Consider the following 16375-nt stretch of genomic DNA (forward strand, 5'->3'; position numbering starts at 1 on the left):
CCAAGAATTTAATAATGATAAGTATAATTGTACAGTGATTAGTCAAAAAAGTACTTCTGAGAAGTAGTGTCTTATATTTATATGATAGATTTGAAGTCTGTTATATCACACTACTACTGGACTGCTAAAGCTTATCAGATAATCCTTATAGTATATGGGACATATCAAATATAGATAATAATTCTTATTTAAATGCAAGTCTCTCCATGATTCCTAAATAAGAGCACTTAATACAGAAACTACAAAATCCCTAATTTAAAGTTCTGCTCACAAAGAATGTTTAATATTTAATAATGTTTATATTATATTTATATAATTTATATACTATAAATTTATAAATATATAATTTATATAAATAATATATTTAATAATGTTTATATCTCATTTAAGAGTTTGAGATGTATATCACTTTCATATAAAAGCATTGTGACTTATTAATAACTCTCTAAGTATTGTTAGTTGCATGCTACTATGGCAACTCCTCATGACCTAATGATGGAGCTGATCTTAACTACCTTTAATTAATGCTTGCTTAACTCCTGGGCATTTTCTTCAGAACCCAAATGAAATATTTCAGGCTGTAGAGGAACAAAAAGGGGCAAATGACAATGATATATTCCTTGAGAAAACATCATTGTTAATTTAGCAAATATTAAGTTCATAAATATTACACCACTCAAAGCTTACAGAAGATTTTGTTGTATTTATTGAATTGTAAATGTGCTGGTTAATTTGTCAGTTCCTCATTATTGGTGTGTTCTTAGTTTCAATGTTTTCTGCAGGTTCACATAAATATGTAGAAGGATTTTGTTGTTCTCATGGCTTCTAAAATTGCAGTTTAGAGAAGATGTTCATCTGTACCAGTGCTGATTTTTTTTTCTTTGGTCAAATTAGACATCCTTTCTATTGGAAATCTTGACTGAATAACAGACTCAGTAATTGGAAATCCAACAAGAAAAACATGAATAACAATGAGGGCTTATGATATGTTGTCTTCAAAAAGTAAAAATTAGCTATTGATAAAGCACAATATTTGCCCACTGTAGTGATTAAACAGCAAAATCATGTAAAATATGGAACCAATGATAATCTTTTCAATAAATAATCTTTTATTAATAAAGAAATGCTGTTAAAGAATACCAACTGTTATGTGCTATATGAATTATCTACTGCCACATAGCAACAATATCTATAAGCTTTAGTGCCTTAAAACAACAAAAATTTTTTAGCTTACAATTTCTATAGGCCAAGGACTTGAAGGGTTGCTTGGTGGTGTGACTCTAGCTCAGGCTCTATAGTGAAATTGCACCCAGAATGTAGGTCAGGGCCGCAATCATCTGAAGGCTCAACTGGAACTGAATAGTCAGTTGCAAGTTCACTCCTCTCAGAACCACTGAAAATTCTCAGACCCTCTGAGAAACAAGCAAGTCTGCATCTATAGTCAAACAACTTTGTGCAGTCAATTTTATGTATTTCATTGTAACAACTCAGCAGTCAGACAAGTTGATAAATGAATGTGCATACATTAAACACTGAATTTTTTAACTACATCAACTCATTTTTGAAAAATTTTTGACAGCAATATTTCTAATGTGATATATTATTTTTTTCTTTCATAAATGAAGAGAGGATGGCTGTGTTCCTATCTCAGCTCAAGTTGCCTGCTGCAATGCTAGCTGCTCAAGCACATGGGAGACCTGGCCCACCAGGGAAGGATGGGTTACCTGGGCCACCAGGAGATCCTGGCCCCCAAGGTAAGTCTTCAAGTATATTATTTGTTTGCCAATATTTTAACCCTCAGTATTAATCATAGATACATAAATATATGTAAAATACATAAAAGGAATTCATATAAAAGTCTGATTTTTGAGCATTTAATTGAAATACAGTATACATACCAAGAAATGAACATAAATATACAGATAAATGAATCTTTTTGTCCTCTGATCACACTCGTAAGCAACACCAAAATTAAGACCAAAACATTACTAGGACCCAGATATACTCACTATTCTCCCCCTTACCATTTCTTTCTTTCTAACGTGCAAAAGAAGAGTGTATGGTATGATTCAGTGAAGCAATATTAATAACTGCGTACCAAATGATATGGTATCCACACAATTTTTATACTCTGTATATATTTACTACCACAAATAATAAAAATATGTGATATTTGTCCTTTTTGGTCTGGTTTATTTCACGTAGCATAGTGATGTCCAGTTACATTCATTTTGTTGCATAAGTCAGGATTTCCTTCATTTTTGACTAATATTCCTTTTTGTATATATACACCACATTTACTTTATCCAATCATCAGTTGGTGAGCATCTAGGTTGACTCCATGTCTTAGCTATTGTGAATTGAACTAGTATAAATATAGGAGTGCAGACATCTCTTTCCTATGCCAATTTCATTTCCTTTGGATATGTTCCCAGGAATGGGCTAGCTGGGTCATATGATAGATAAATTTTTAGTTTTCTGAGAACTCGCCATAGTATTTTCCACAATGATTATATGAATTTGCATTCCCCCTAACAGTGTATTAGGGTACTTTTTTCTCTACATTCTGGGCAGCAATTTGTTTTTTTCTTTTCATTTTTGTTTTTTATTTTCGGATGGTAGTCATTCTAACGGGGATGAGGTGATACCTCATTGTGCTTTTTACTTGTATTTCCCTGATGGCTAACGATCCTGAGCACTCCTTCGTATGGCCTTTAGTCATTTCTTAATTGCAATGTTTGGTTTGCTGTTGTTGACTTTCTTGAGCTCCTTATATTTTCTGGATATTAATCCTTTATTGGATATGTAATTTTCAAATATTTTCTCCCATTCCTTCTGTTGTCTCTACGCTTTAATAACTTTCTTTACTGTGAAGAAGCTTCTTAGATTGATGTAATCCCATTTGTCTATTTTGTGTTTATTGCCTGTGTTTCTGGGGTCTTGTTTAAGAAGTCTTTGCTAAGGACAATGTCTTACACCATTTTACCTATGTTTTCTTCTAGTAATTTGATGGCTGCAGGTCTTAGGTTTAAATCGAGTTGGTTTCTGTATAGGGTGTAGAGTACAAGTATTGTTTCAAACTTCTGCATGTAGAAATCCAATTTTCCCAACACCAGCTATTGAAGATGCTATCCTTTCTTCAGGGAATAATTTTAGCTCATTTTTCAAAGATAGTTGGTTGTAGATACATGGGTTACTTTCTGGGTTTCTGTTCTGTTCCACTGATCTGCATATCAATTTTTCTCTTAGTACCAGGCTGTTTTGATTATAACAGCCTTGCAGGATTTCTTGAAATCTAGTATTATGACGCCCCCAGCTTTGTTTTTATTATTTAAGATTCTTTGGCTATGTGGGGTCTTTTGTTTTTCAGTATTAATTTTAGGATTACTTGTCCTAGATTTGTGAAGAATGTCCTTGGTATTTAGATTGAAATTGCATTGAATCTGAAAATTACTTTGGATAATGTAAATATTTTGATGACATTAGTTCTTCTAATCCATGAACATGGAAGGTTTTTCCACTTCTTTGGTCTTCTATGTCTTCCACTAATGTTTTGTAATTTTTATTGTAGAGATCTTTAACATCCTTCGTTTAATTTATCACAAGATGTTTAAAAATTTTGTAGGTACTGTGAATGGGACTGATCTTATAAATTCTTTCTCAACCACAGTGTTGTTGGCATGTAAGAGTACTATTGATTTTTGTGTGTTGATCTTATATCCTCCACCTTTGCCAAATTGTCATGAGTTCTAGTATCCTCTTAGTGGAGTCTTTTGGTTCCCCTATACATAGAACTACATTGAATAATAGTGGTGATAGTAGGCATCCTTGTCTGGTTTCAGATCTTAGATCAGCTTTTTGCCATTCAATATGATGCTGGCTGAGTGTTTGTCAGACATTGTCTTAATTATGTTGAGGTATGTTCCTTCTATACCCAATTTGCTTATGTCTTTTATCAAGAAAAGATTGTGTATCTTATCAAATGCTTTCTCTGCATCTATTGTGATAATCATGTGTTTTGATGCTTCATTTTGTTGTGATTTATCATGCTTATTAAGTTGCATATAATGTACCATCCCTGCATCCTTGGGATAAATCCCACTTGGTCTTGGTGGATGATCTTTTTTATGTGTTGCTGTATTCTATTTTCTAGTACTTTGTTGAGGATTTTTGCATCTATGTTCATCAAAGATATTGGTCTATTGTTTTATTGTTGTATCTTTCTCAGGTTTTAGAATTAAAGTAATGCTGGATTCAGAGAATAAGTTTGAAAGGGGTCCCTCTCTTTCAATTGTTTTGAATAGGTTGAGGAGAATTGGTATTAGTTCTTCTTTAAAAGTTTGATAGAATTCCTCAGTGAAGCCATCTGGTCCTGGGCTTTTCTTTGTTGACTCTATTACTGACTCAATCTCAGTTCTTGTTATTGGTTTATTCAGGTTTTATATGTCTTTGTACTTCAATTTTAGAAATTATAAATATCCAGAAATTTATCCATTTCTTCTAGACTTTCCAAATTATTGGCCTATAGCTATTTGAATTCCTACTTCTTGGTATTTCTGTGGTTTCAGTTGTAAAATTTCCTTTTTCATCTTGGATTTTGCTAATTTGGGTCTTCTTTTTTTTTGATTAGTTGCACCAATGGCTTATCAATTTTGCTTATTTTTTCAAAAAGCTAGCTCTTTATTTCACTGAGCTCCTGTGTAGTTTTTTTTTTATTTCAATTTTGTTTATTTCCTCTCTGATTTTTATTCTTTCTTTCCTGCCAAAAGTTTTGGGGTTTGGTTTGTTCTTTTTCTAGATCCATGAGATGCATTGTTAGATCATTTATTTGAACTTTCCAAATTTTTGATGTAGGTAATTTTTACCATAAACTTTACTCTTCACACTGCTTATGCTGAATCCCATAAGTTTTGATATGTTGTATTTTCATTTTCATTCATATCTAGGAATTTTTTATTTCCCTTTTGATTTCTTCTATGAACCACTGTTCATTCTGGAATGTGTTGTTCAGTCTCTATGAATTTGTATGTTTTCTAGAATTTCTTTTGTTGTTAATTTCCAACCTCATTCAATTGTGGTCTATGATACCATTTTTAAAAAGTTTTTTTGAGATTTGTTTTAAGGCCTAGTATATGATCTATCCTAGAGAATGTTCCATGCACTGTTGAAAACAATGTGTATTCTGTAGCTGTGGGATGGAATATTCTGTAGAATAGACTGTCCTTACTCCAGGAATTGGTTTTAGATCCTTGATCAAATATAAGTTGGCTGTAGATTAGATACCCTCTCTGCAGAATTTCTCATCCATGTCATGTACATATTTCCTTATTTCATTTAACTCTTTTTCTTTGTTTTTTTATAACTTTACAATCATTCCTTTGAATTATTTTGGATGGCATTTTGTCAGTCTCCTCTTCTTGCAAAGAAGTAATGTATTATTGTGTTCCTTTTGGGGAGTCGGAATGAATTCCTTGTTTATGTTTTTTCTGTTTCTACATTGATTTTTCTGCATCTAGGGAATCTCTTGTTACCATCTATTATGGAGGATTTTTATTTTTACTATTATCATTTTTGGGGATTTTTTGTGTTTTTGTTTTTTAAAGCTTTTATTTAATGAATGCATTTTTCATAGGTACAACTTTAGGAATATAGTGGTTCTTTCCCCCATAACCACCCTCCCACCCAGACTCCTGCCCCACCTCCTGCTCCCTCTCCCATCCCCTTTTTCATTGTGGTTCATTTTTAGTTTAATTTTAAATACAGAGAACCAACTCTATGTTAAGTACAGATTTCAGCAGTTGACACTTTTAGAAACAGTGAGACTTAAATAGCTCTTGTCCTGACTGTTGATAGTTTTTATTGTTATTTTGTATTTTGTATTTCCTTTTTTGTTTTCTTTCTGTTTCTTTTCTCTTCTTCATATTATATGTTGAACTCTTTACGTAGCATAGAGTTAATCATATCTATATAAAGTTAATTGAAAAAAGATCCCAGTATTTTACCATTGTTAATGAAGGACTTTTTCCTGGCAACAAGCTTCTGAGGCTTGGTGGAGTGCCTAAGGCTTACTCTTGAGTTCCTGGGGTATTTGCATGGTGGGAACATAAAGCTTTGGCCATGGTTTGTGGCTGGGCAAGAGTCCAGAGTGACACTCCTGATGGATGTGTTGGAGCGCCTCTAAGTACAATGAGGTGAGGGGATGTTGAAGCCTGCTTCTGTGTTCAGAGTCCCAGCTCTTCTCTGTTCCAGGGTGATCCAGCTGATTCACAGCATGGAGTGAGCTCACAGTGCTAAGTGCACCTCACCCACCCAGGTACATGCACCATCCACAGCACCAACCCACCCCACAATGTGTCCCCCACCCTTCCGTGAGATCCATCTCCAGCATGCAGGGAGCTCTGAATCTCCACTGTCCAACCATGCAGGTGCATGGGTACCCAGGTGCAACCCACAACCCTCTTAGCTCTGTAGCCTATGCTCAGAATTCCCAGTCACAGGGTCCACTCTCCACTCTGCAAGCTGCCCCATCCTTAGACCCAACTACCTCCAACAGCAGCAGGACTACCTCCTGTCCCCAATTCAGGACAGCTTTGGCTGTAGCTCCATCACAGCCTGAGATTTTGGTGGGGGAAGGAAAGGAAGCAATGTGGCCTCCCTTGATGGAGGAGAGTAGTCACCAAGGCCCCTGCCGCCTCTCCAGATTAGAGTCAAAGCCAGTGGGGACTGTGGAATTTTTCCTCAATCAAGGAAGCCAGTGTTGGTAGCTGAAGCAGCATCCTTTCAACTTACCCTGGCAAGATGGCCCTTCTTAGCCAGGAGCCCTCTGTATAGATGCAGGAATACTAGACAGCATGTCTCAATATTTTAAATCCCAGAAATAGATTATTAACTATGCATCAAATTTAAAACTGATAACTGCTATTCTAAATGCATTACTTTTTTTATATGAGAGACGCTGGCGGGGGGCGGGGGCAGAGTTTCTATCAGTCTGTATACTCCTCAAACTTCTGCAGTAGACCAGGCTGTATTATAATGGGCCTAAGCAAGGAACCATAACTCAGTGCAGGTCTCCCATGTGGGTAGCAGAGAGACACAGTCGCTTGAGCCATCAGCACTTCTCAGGATCTATACTAGCTGAAAGCTAGAGTAAAGAGCTAGAGCCAGTAATCAAATTCAGGCACCCCAATATCGGATACAAGTGTCCCACTCAGTGTCTTAAGCACCAGGCTAAATGCCCACCCCCCAAATGCATTTTAGTAATAAAATAAATGAGAACAGTAACAGCAATAATGTTATTCATATATTGTTATTATCTAGGAATTTTAGAGTTGTTTGTGCTTCATTTTTGGTGTTAGACAATATGAGTCACCATCTTAGTGTCTTAAACTGAGAAAAGACCCTTATAAGACTGTATTAGTCACTTGTCCAAAATATGGTTTTTTTAAAAAAAACTTTAATTTATTTGAAAGGGAGAGTTACAGAGAGGCAGAGAGAGAGAGAGGTCTTCCACCTGCTGGTTCACTCCCCAGATGGCTATAACTGCCAGAGCTGGGCCAATCCAAAGCCAGGAGCCTCTTTCAGATCTCCCACATGGATGCAGGGGCCCAAAGACTTGGGCCATCTTCTACTGATTTCCCAGGCCATAGCAGAGAGCTGGATCAGAAGTGGAGCAGCTGGGTCTCAAACCAGTGCCCATATGGGATGCCAGAACTGCAGGCGGCAGCCTTACCCGATACACCACATCAAGACCCCCAAAATATGTTTTTGAGAATTTTTAGAATCATTCTAACAGAACTTGGAGATGATAACTTTTGAGCTTTAAAGAATTCTTAATTTGATTTCTAAAGTTTTTAAAGCCAAACTTCACTTAGACTGGCAAAACATTTTGTTTCACTTATAACAACTTGACAAGAGAGATGATCTTACATATAACTTGACTCCAAGTTATTTCTATTTTGAAGAAATATAGTTAAGAAACAATCAGCAAAGTGGCCAAATAAGCCTAGTTAAGAAGATTTTCTATCTGACAATGAAATATTAAAACCAGGGAGTGTGTATCATGGAAGATAAGCTCACGTATTACCATGGAAAAACTCAAGTACTTTGCTTGAAATAACCAAAAGTAAATTGTATGAAGGAGAAAAAGAAAAGGAAGTCAACACAAAAATCACATAGTTATATAGTCCAAATCTGTATGTGCAGTGAATTATTTTTCTTTCATTGGTTCATTCCTTTCTACTGCTTGTCTGTTATATTAAGCATTGTTTTCTGTAGATAGTGTCCCAAGGTGGTTAATATGTCCTCTCTCATCTAAAAGAAAAACGGGTCTTCAGTCAACAATAACAGCTTCTGTTAGGTTCCTAACTTACAGTCATGACTGACAAGTTGTTTGGTTTAGGTAGCACAATATTAAAAGTAACTTTGACTTTTTTAAACTAAACGTATTTTCTACCCTTCTCTTAGAATATAGGTAAGATTGGCAGGCAGTGTAGAGCCTATGGAGCCTTCTGTGTGTATACTCCTGGGTCAAGAATGGGTGATGACTATCTTTCACTAGCTTGGTTTGTCTGAAGTCAGAGAATGTAAGCCTAGAACAAAGATTTTGAAAGCCCATATGAAGATGTATGATGCCTCAGATCACATGAAAAATAAATTGGTAATGCCAACAGGAGAAAAATTAGAGATTCTTCAAAATGTGGTACTCTGAGAAAATAAGAATAGTACAAAGTTGGGATGTTCCAGGAAAATGGCTTTGGAACTGGACTCACCTGTTCCATCCGAACAGCTCTCACCAGCATCCTCATCAGTGTTGGGAGGGCACAGTTGGGAAACTTTTGGTCAGAGGCAATTCTGAGTTATTGGTATGAGTGAAACTTTTAGAAAAAAAGACATCTTTCACCACTTGACTTGCCTTTCCTTTTCAAAAGGATTTCTATGAGTTTTATCTGCTGCTCTGCCAAGAGGACATTGTAGAAATCCTGATACAGCTTCTGGATGCAGCACCTGAATTTGAAAGATTTCCCCATATGATTTTCTGATGTTTATAAATCAGAGTTTACTAAAATTGACAAAACTTTTGTTTTGCCCCACCATAGGGTTTTTGACATTAGACATATCTTCACTCTAAGTATTTGTCTCCTCAGTCTTCTAAGTATTTGTTAAATTTTTTTTTATCAACATAGCATAAAATCTGCAAAAAGTAGGCTGCATTTTTTTAAGGAATCCTTGTCTATGGTTGCACTGTGCTGGTAATTCTAATGACACAGAGAAACCTTATTGAACGAAAGTAAAAAAAAAAAAAAAACCCACAAACTGCTTTTTCAGTGCCTCTTCTAGGAGTGCATAATGGATTGAAGGGTTCTTCTCTGATGGATAAATAGTGTGAAGTGCTCAGAAAAAGTTACTTCAAAGCTTTTCTCTGCTCGGTGGAAATGTTTTCTTGAAAAGGAAAGAGAAACGTACATAAAGCTGCTGTCTTGGTGACTATGCAACCCTCAAAGGCCGTCGACTGAGTCAGTCCCCACGTGGCAGGAGAGAGTTTGAGAAGCGCTGACCTGGGAGTTTGAGAAGTGCAGCACCGAACGGAGAAGGAAATGCAGCTACCAGGGTTCTGCCCAATCATGAGTTTTGTTTGACAGTGGCTCTTCTGAAATTCCTGACGGAGAAATTTTTTTTTTCAATATTTACCAGGAAAGAAATCCATTTCAAGTAAAATTAGGTGTTTTGTTTTGAAATGCACACTGTGGAATGAGTCCTGTAATACCTTCTTATCACTAGAGAAGGACAAAACATGAAGAGGTCTCATGAAGTACCTGCTCTGAGGCAGGAGTCACATAGACTACCATGAGGAAATTGACATGAGACGTCTAGAAGAACCTGATTCCATTGGAAAAGGGAGGTGGTGATGCTCTTTGTGGTGGTTTTTGTTTGTTTGTTTGTTTGTTTTTTGTTTTGTTTTGTTTTGTTTTTGCTTGTTTAAGATTTATTTATTTGGAAGTTAGAGTTACACAGAGAGAGGAAGAGACAGAGATATTTTCCATCTGCTGGTTCATTCCCCAGATGGTTGCAATGGCCAACACTGGGCCAGACGGAAGCCAGGAGCTGTATCTGGGTCTCCCATGTGGGTGGTAGGGTGCTTTACCCAGGCCATTAGCAGGGAGCTGGATCAGAAGTGGAGCAGCCAGGACAGTGACTGGCTCCCATATGAGATGCTGTCATCAGAGACAGTGGCTTTACCCACTGTTCCTAATGCTGGCCTCTGTGGATACTCTTTGAGCACACTGATTTTTTTAAAAAGACTATTGGGCCTGGTGCTGTAGTATCTGCCTGTGGTGCCGGCATCCCACATGGGCGCCAGTTCATATCCCAGTTGTTCCTCTTTCAATTCAGCTCTCTGCTATGGTCTGGGACAGCAGTAAAAGATTGCCCAAGTGATTGGGTCCCCGCAGCCACATGAGAGACCCAGAGGGAGCTTCTGGCTCCTGGCTTCAGATAGGCCCAGCTCCAGTCACTGTGGCCATTTGGAGAATAAACCAGCAGATGGAAGACTTTTCTGTTTCTCCCTCTCTCTGTAACTCTACCTGTCAAATAAATAAGTAAATTTTAAAAAGAATAGATACCATTATGGTTCTGAGTTGCCTTGTTTGCATTTTTCCTAAATTCACATACAGACATACATACAAGTTGATATCTTTTTAAATAAATTCATTTCAGAGGCAAAGAGACAGAGAAAGTGCCCATTCACTGGTTCACTCCTTTAGGCCAAACCAAAGCCAGAAAGGAGCTGGGAACTCAATTCATGTCTCCCACATGAGTGGCAGGGACCCAAGCACTTGAGCTTCTACCTGCTACCTCCCGAGCCTGCATTAGCAGAAAACTTGAATCAAGAGTATATGCAGACTCGAACCCAGGCCCGCTGGATGCAGGTTTCCCTAAAGACATTTTAACTGCAAATGCCAACCCTGATAGATATCTAATTTCATTCAAAAGCATTTCAAGAAAGCTATAACCATCCTGTAGAGTTCTAATTTGACTGCCCACTAGGCTTGGAGCAGAGAGCTTTCCTTGGTGTTCTTCATTCTTTTCTCAGGTCTGCAGCATAGGACCTGATGGCTAAGGTGCCTAGGGAGGGGGGTGAGCAAAAATGTGCCACACTGGAGCCAGAGAAGCCCAAGATTGCAGAGAAAAGCTCTGCTGTGGATACGTAGATATATATATCCATATAGAGACATCATCTGTAGATATTAGTATTTAATGCAGCCCTTGTTGGGAATCTTTGTGAGTATCCTAAGTGTCTTCCTTCTTATATGTAATTTTTTCTAACAGATACATAGATAAGTGTATGTGTATTTATCACCCTTATTGTTTATAGAAGTTGGGGAGGTTAAAAAATGGGGGGAATTCAGGCCGGCGCTGTGGCTCACTAGGCTAATCCTCCACCTGCAGCGCCAGCACCCTGGGTTCTAGTCCCAGTTGGGGCACTGGATTTTGTCCCAGTTGCTCCTCTTCCAGTCCAGCTCTCTACTGTGGCCTGGGAGTGTGGTGGAGGGTGGCCCAAGTGCTTGGACCCTTGCACCCGCATGGGAGACCAGGAGGAAGCACCTGGCTCCTGGCTGCAGATCGGCCATAGCGCGCCGGGCCGTAGTGGCCATTTGTGGGGTAAACCAATGGAAGGAAGACCTTTCTCTCTGTCTCTCTCTCTCTCACTCTCACTCTCTCACTGTCTAACTCTGCCTGTCAATGAGGGAGGGGGGGAATTCAGAAAGTATGGCCATGGGTAAAAAAGTATAGTTCATTAGGAAAAATAAATTCTGCTGTGATATTGTGCAGTACAGTAACTAGACTTAACAAAATTCTGCTAAAATGAGAATTTTGAACATTCTGAGCACAAAGAAATTGATGTTTGAGGTGATGGATTTGCTAAACATCATTATTACATAATGTGTACAAGAAGCAAAATACCACTCTGTGCTTCATACATAATTATTGTGTATCAATTAAGAGTGAAACTTTTAAAAAGAAAAAAGTCCCATGATGCATGATCCTCTGAGTTGCCCTGTATAAACTGCGAGATGAATTTTCCCAGCACCCTATTTTCTTAGATGAATGCAGCAAGAACATTTTAACTTTTAAAATGAAAACCAAAATGCAGTCACATAAGATAATGCAATCTGGTGCCAAAGCATGGGGTAACAATAGCTCACAATGAAGGAAACAGAAGAGCAAATTGCTTAATCAGATTGGTTTGTGCTGTGCATACCTATTGAAATATTATACCCCATAAAATTATACAGATATTCCATGTTAATGAAAAATTTAAAAATAAACTCAATTGATGGGGGGACGCTGAAGAATAGACACCACATTTGAAAGCCCTGGTAATTTCAGAAAGAGCCCCACAAGTGGAATTATGAGAAAACTCAGATGCAAGCACTCCATGTGCCCACCGTCAGTTTTATTAAAAGAGTGATATTGGGAGTAGTTGTTCTAATTTTTAAACTTCTGAAGTTTAGCCTTTGATGGTTTATGAACAAAGAAAAACTTTTTGTTATTTGTAAACTGGTGACCCACAGGGTAGTTTACATGAAGGGTATAGATTCAACCTTTCAAATGCGTCAGCAGTAGCCTTTGGTAATGGGCAGATGTGGGAGTGCATCAGAATACTGAAGGGTGCTGCTGTCAGTTGGTGGAGTGGAGCTAGGGAGGCTAAACAATTTCTAAGTCATGAGACAGTGGGCACCACAGATGAAAACATTCCTCCCCAAAGGCCAACAGAACCTCTTTGCGGGCCACAGACTTACCTTAGAAATAAATCCCTGCCATCGAATCTAAAATCTCCTTGCTAGAGATAAATACGGTCTATCATCAAGCACTGACTTTCTCAATGACTAGTACCCATGTGAGCTTCAGATGAGTTCATTGCTGCTGTTTGATTTCTTGTTCTACATCAGCACAGTGGTAGCATTCTGTACTTGTACACTTAAAGTCTGTGGAAATACATTTGTTTGCAAATAGGTCTCTTCTCAATTTCAAAAGAGATCTGCCCCGAAGAAATGAATCATTTTAGAAAAAGGTAAAACTGTTACTGTGTTAGCATTCCTAACTGAAGCTGAGTTATAAAGCAATTATAAAACAAGGCCCCAATGCTTCATGGCAGCCTTCATAATGAATGAACTTATTAGAAAATTCAAGGGTGGAAGTATTTCCTGTATTTGTGTAATTCAATTGCTTTATCTGTTAATAGGGTATTATTAAACTACTGAACACAAACTAAATTTGTTCACAGAAATAGATTTGATAAGAAAAAGGTAAATATTGTCTTATTATACAAATGACCATTGTTTTGTGATTTTATATGCTGAAATTAATGTGAAATAATATTTTTGCATTCAAATAAGAACTAAATTTAAACTGGATAGTTTTAGCAGGTGTATTCATTTGTAATTTTGTTACAATCTTGTTAATCATAAATTAATATATCTTCCTCATTTTTTAGTCTATGATCTTAACTGAGATATCCTAATAGTCAACTTTTTTTATAACTTTTCTTTAATGAATATAAATTTCCAAAGTACAGCTTATGGATTACAATGGCTTTTTTCTCCCCATAACTTCCTTCCCACCCACAACCCTCCCTTCTCCCGCTCCCTCTCCCCTTCCATTCACATCAAGATTCATTTTCAATTATCTTAATATACAGATCAATTTAGCATGTATTAAAGCTTTCAACAGTTTGTACCCACACAGAAACACAAAGTGAAAAATGTAACAGTCAACTTTTACAATCTTTATGTAAGTGAATTCTGGGTTGATTATCAAATAAACTTGAGATAATGTTACTTTACTCTAGAAATGTTTAATAGGTTTGGAACATGCTTTCAAATGACCCCAGTACACTTTTCCTTATTGTTCACTTATGTTAAATGAAGGACACTTACAACAAAGAAATCCTGGAAATATTTTAAATCTGTGTATCTACTTAACATACTTTCCAGTGTATATGTGTGAAGTCTTTCATGTATTTCCTTAATTTACTTCAAATACTTCCTTACTGGTGTAGGTATTGTGGGCACCGTGGGTTAAACCACTGCTTGAGACACTTGCATCCCCCATTACAGTGCCTGGTTTAAGTTCTGGTACTGTGCTTCCGCTCCAGCTTCCTGCTAATGCATATCCTGGAAGCAGCAAGTGATTGATTACTCAAGTACCTGAGTCCCTGCAACCCACATGGAAGACACTAATGGAGTTCTATGCTCCTGGCTTCAGCCTGGCCCAGCCTCAACTGTTGTAGGAATTTAGCGAGTAAATCAGTGGATGAGCATGCTCTCTCACTCGCTCTCTCCCTTCCAAATAAAAATACAGACATAAATAAATTACTTCTGATAAGCCAGATATTTCCTTACCATACTTCTTTTCCCACTACTTTCACATTCATGTTCAGGTCACATCTCCAAAGGAAATAACTAACTGTGGGGTAATTACATCACTAAATTTACTCAGGTAATACTATTATCATTTAGATATGGACAAAACAGATCCCAAAATTGATGTCTAATTCTAGGCAATAAAGGCAAATAGCTTAATATAGGTACTCTTTCTAGGGAGCATTATCTTTCTCCCTCACGCCATGTTCTTCTGTAATAACACTTTCATGAAAAGGCACAACTGAATTAAGACCACTATTTCCTGCTGGGAAGCTCTCCTCCTTAACATCCTTGCTGATTCTACTTGATTGCTTTGTACATTTGGGTCTAGGAGAAATTTTTAAGCCACTGTTGTAACTATGAAAAAGGTGGAAATTAAAACTCTACTTCCCATCCCTGAATCTTAGAACACAGAACCTTTTCTTCAAAGTATGACATGAATGCCAATATGTGAAGCACAGATAAATGTGCTTTATACTTCTTTTTAAGGCAAAGCTAAGGGCCCCTAGAGGCACAGATTTCTCTATTATTCTAGCCCATGCAACGACAACCATATTCAAGAATCGGTGATTTATCTTAATGTCCACATAGGTCTCAAAACCAATTCATTTTTGTTAAAAATTTAAGTTGCTGAAGTGTATGTGGGAGGACCCCACAATTTCCTCTTATTTTTTGGCATTATGGAAGCCCCCAGCCCATCAGACTTACAAAGTAATGTGTTAAACCATGGGACTGCAGGTTTTTCTTAAAAAGGATATCATGTTATTACAATCAGTAATTTAAACAAGGATTTGACTTGGGGTGAATTGACTCATTTATATTCTTGCTTGATTAAAATCATGAGTTTTTTTCCTTCATTGTCTAACTCTTGGACTACAGTGTAGATTCTTGTCACATTATCTTGTCCTTATGGGAAGCAGAACCCTTTTTAGTATATTTTAGTCTGCACCTAGCTTTCAGTCAGAATTCCTACTGAAGAGGACTCCTCACTCACCTTGTCACACCCAAGCGAATGTAGACCTGAAGGGTTGATTTATACAGACATCATTTTCAGTGCCAAAAATCTGTCAAGAGTGTGGCTACCTGGAACTTCTTATAGTTGCTTATTTTTAAGGTCTTCGATTTCTTTCGTGTACCTATGCTGTTTAACATATATGTTTAACATCAAAACAATAGCTAGTATACTATTTAAGTGAATGAATCACATAAACATCAGTCAGAAAATGGTTCTTGTATGTGTGTATTTTCTGTAGAACACTTACTTTTTGTATCCTTTTTTAATATTTCTCTTAGGCTACCGAGGACAGAAGGGAGAAAGAGGTGAACCTGGAATTGGGCTACCAGGGAGTCCAGGACTTCCTGGAACTGCAGGTAACAAGGCTCATATCTTCACAGCCCAAGCCTCTAAGAATGGGAATCATGGCTTCTCCCCTATGGGATTTCTATGTCAAAGTGGGTAATCCATGTCAAGAAGAGAGGGCCATGTGTGGTCTGCATTCTAATGGGGTCTTTTATTTTGTTAGCTCTGGGTTTGCCAGGATCACCAGGTGTCCCAGGACCCCAAGGCCCCCCAGGACCCAGTGGAAGATGCAACCCAGAAGATTGCCTATATCCTGTGTCTCCTGCCCATCAGCAGACAGGTGGGAAATGAACAAACACCTGTGGAAGATTTGGCTCCTAGTGACACCTTCTTGCTATTGAAGCTATCTTGATACTGGCAAACCTCACTCATGATGTGTGGGTTGCTTTTTTTCCTTTTCTTTTCTTTTTGGTGTAGGCCAGACATTAAAAACAGCAGTTTAAATCCTATACTAATTTCAGATGAGCATTTTTAGGTTTTTTCCAAATTCATTCCATAGGTTTTGCTTCACCATTACTGTGATTTTTGTTCGAAGTATTATATGAAATACACAAACAAATCTTATCAGCTCTTCTTCAGAAAGAAGTTTCAT

General features: G+C 37.4%; 1 protein-coding gene across 1 annotated transcript in view; it reads left to right on the forward strand.

The window, feature by feature from the left end:
* The window catches only part of COL19A1 (collagen type XIX alpha 1 chain), a 415287-nt gene extending 399213 nt beyond the window's left edge, over positions 1–16074 (forward strand). Inside the window, exons 48-50 of the mRNA XM_062187570.1 lie at positions 1626–1754; positions 15717–15794; positions 15947–16074. Of these exons, the coding sequence (XP_062043554.1) occupies positions 1626–1754; positions 15717–15794; positions 15947–16074 (335 nt within the window). The remainder of the gene's footprint in view (positions 1–1625; positions 1755–15716; positions 15795–15946) is intronic.
* Positions 16075–16375: the final 301 nt, after the last annotated feature.

The sequence above is a fragment of the Lepus europaeus genome, chromosome 3, assembly GCF_033115175.1.
Source record: "Lepus europaeus isolate LE1 chromosome 3, mLepTim1.pri, whole genome shotgun sequence".
Classification (NCBI taxonomy): Eukaryota; Metazoa; Chordata; class Mammalia; order Lagomorpha; family Leporidae; genus Lepus; species Lepus europaeus.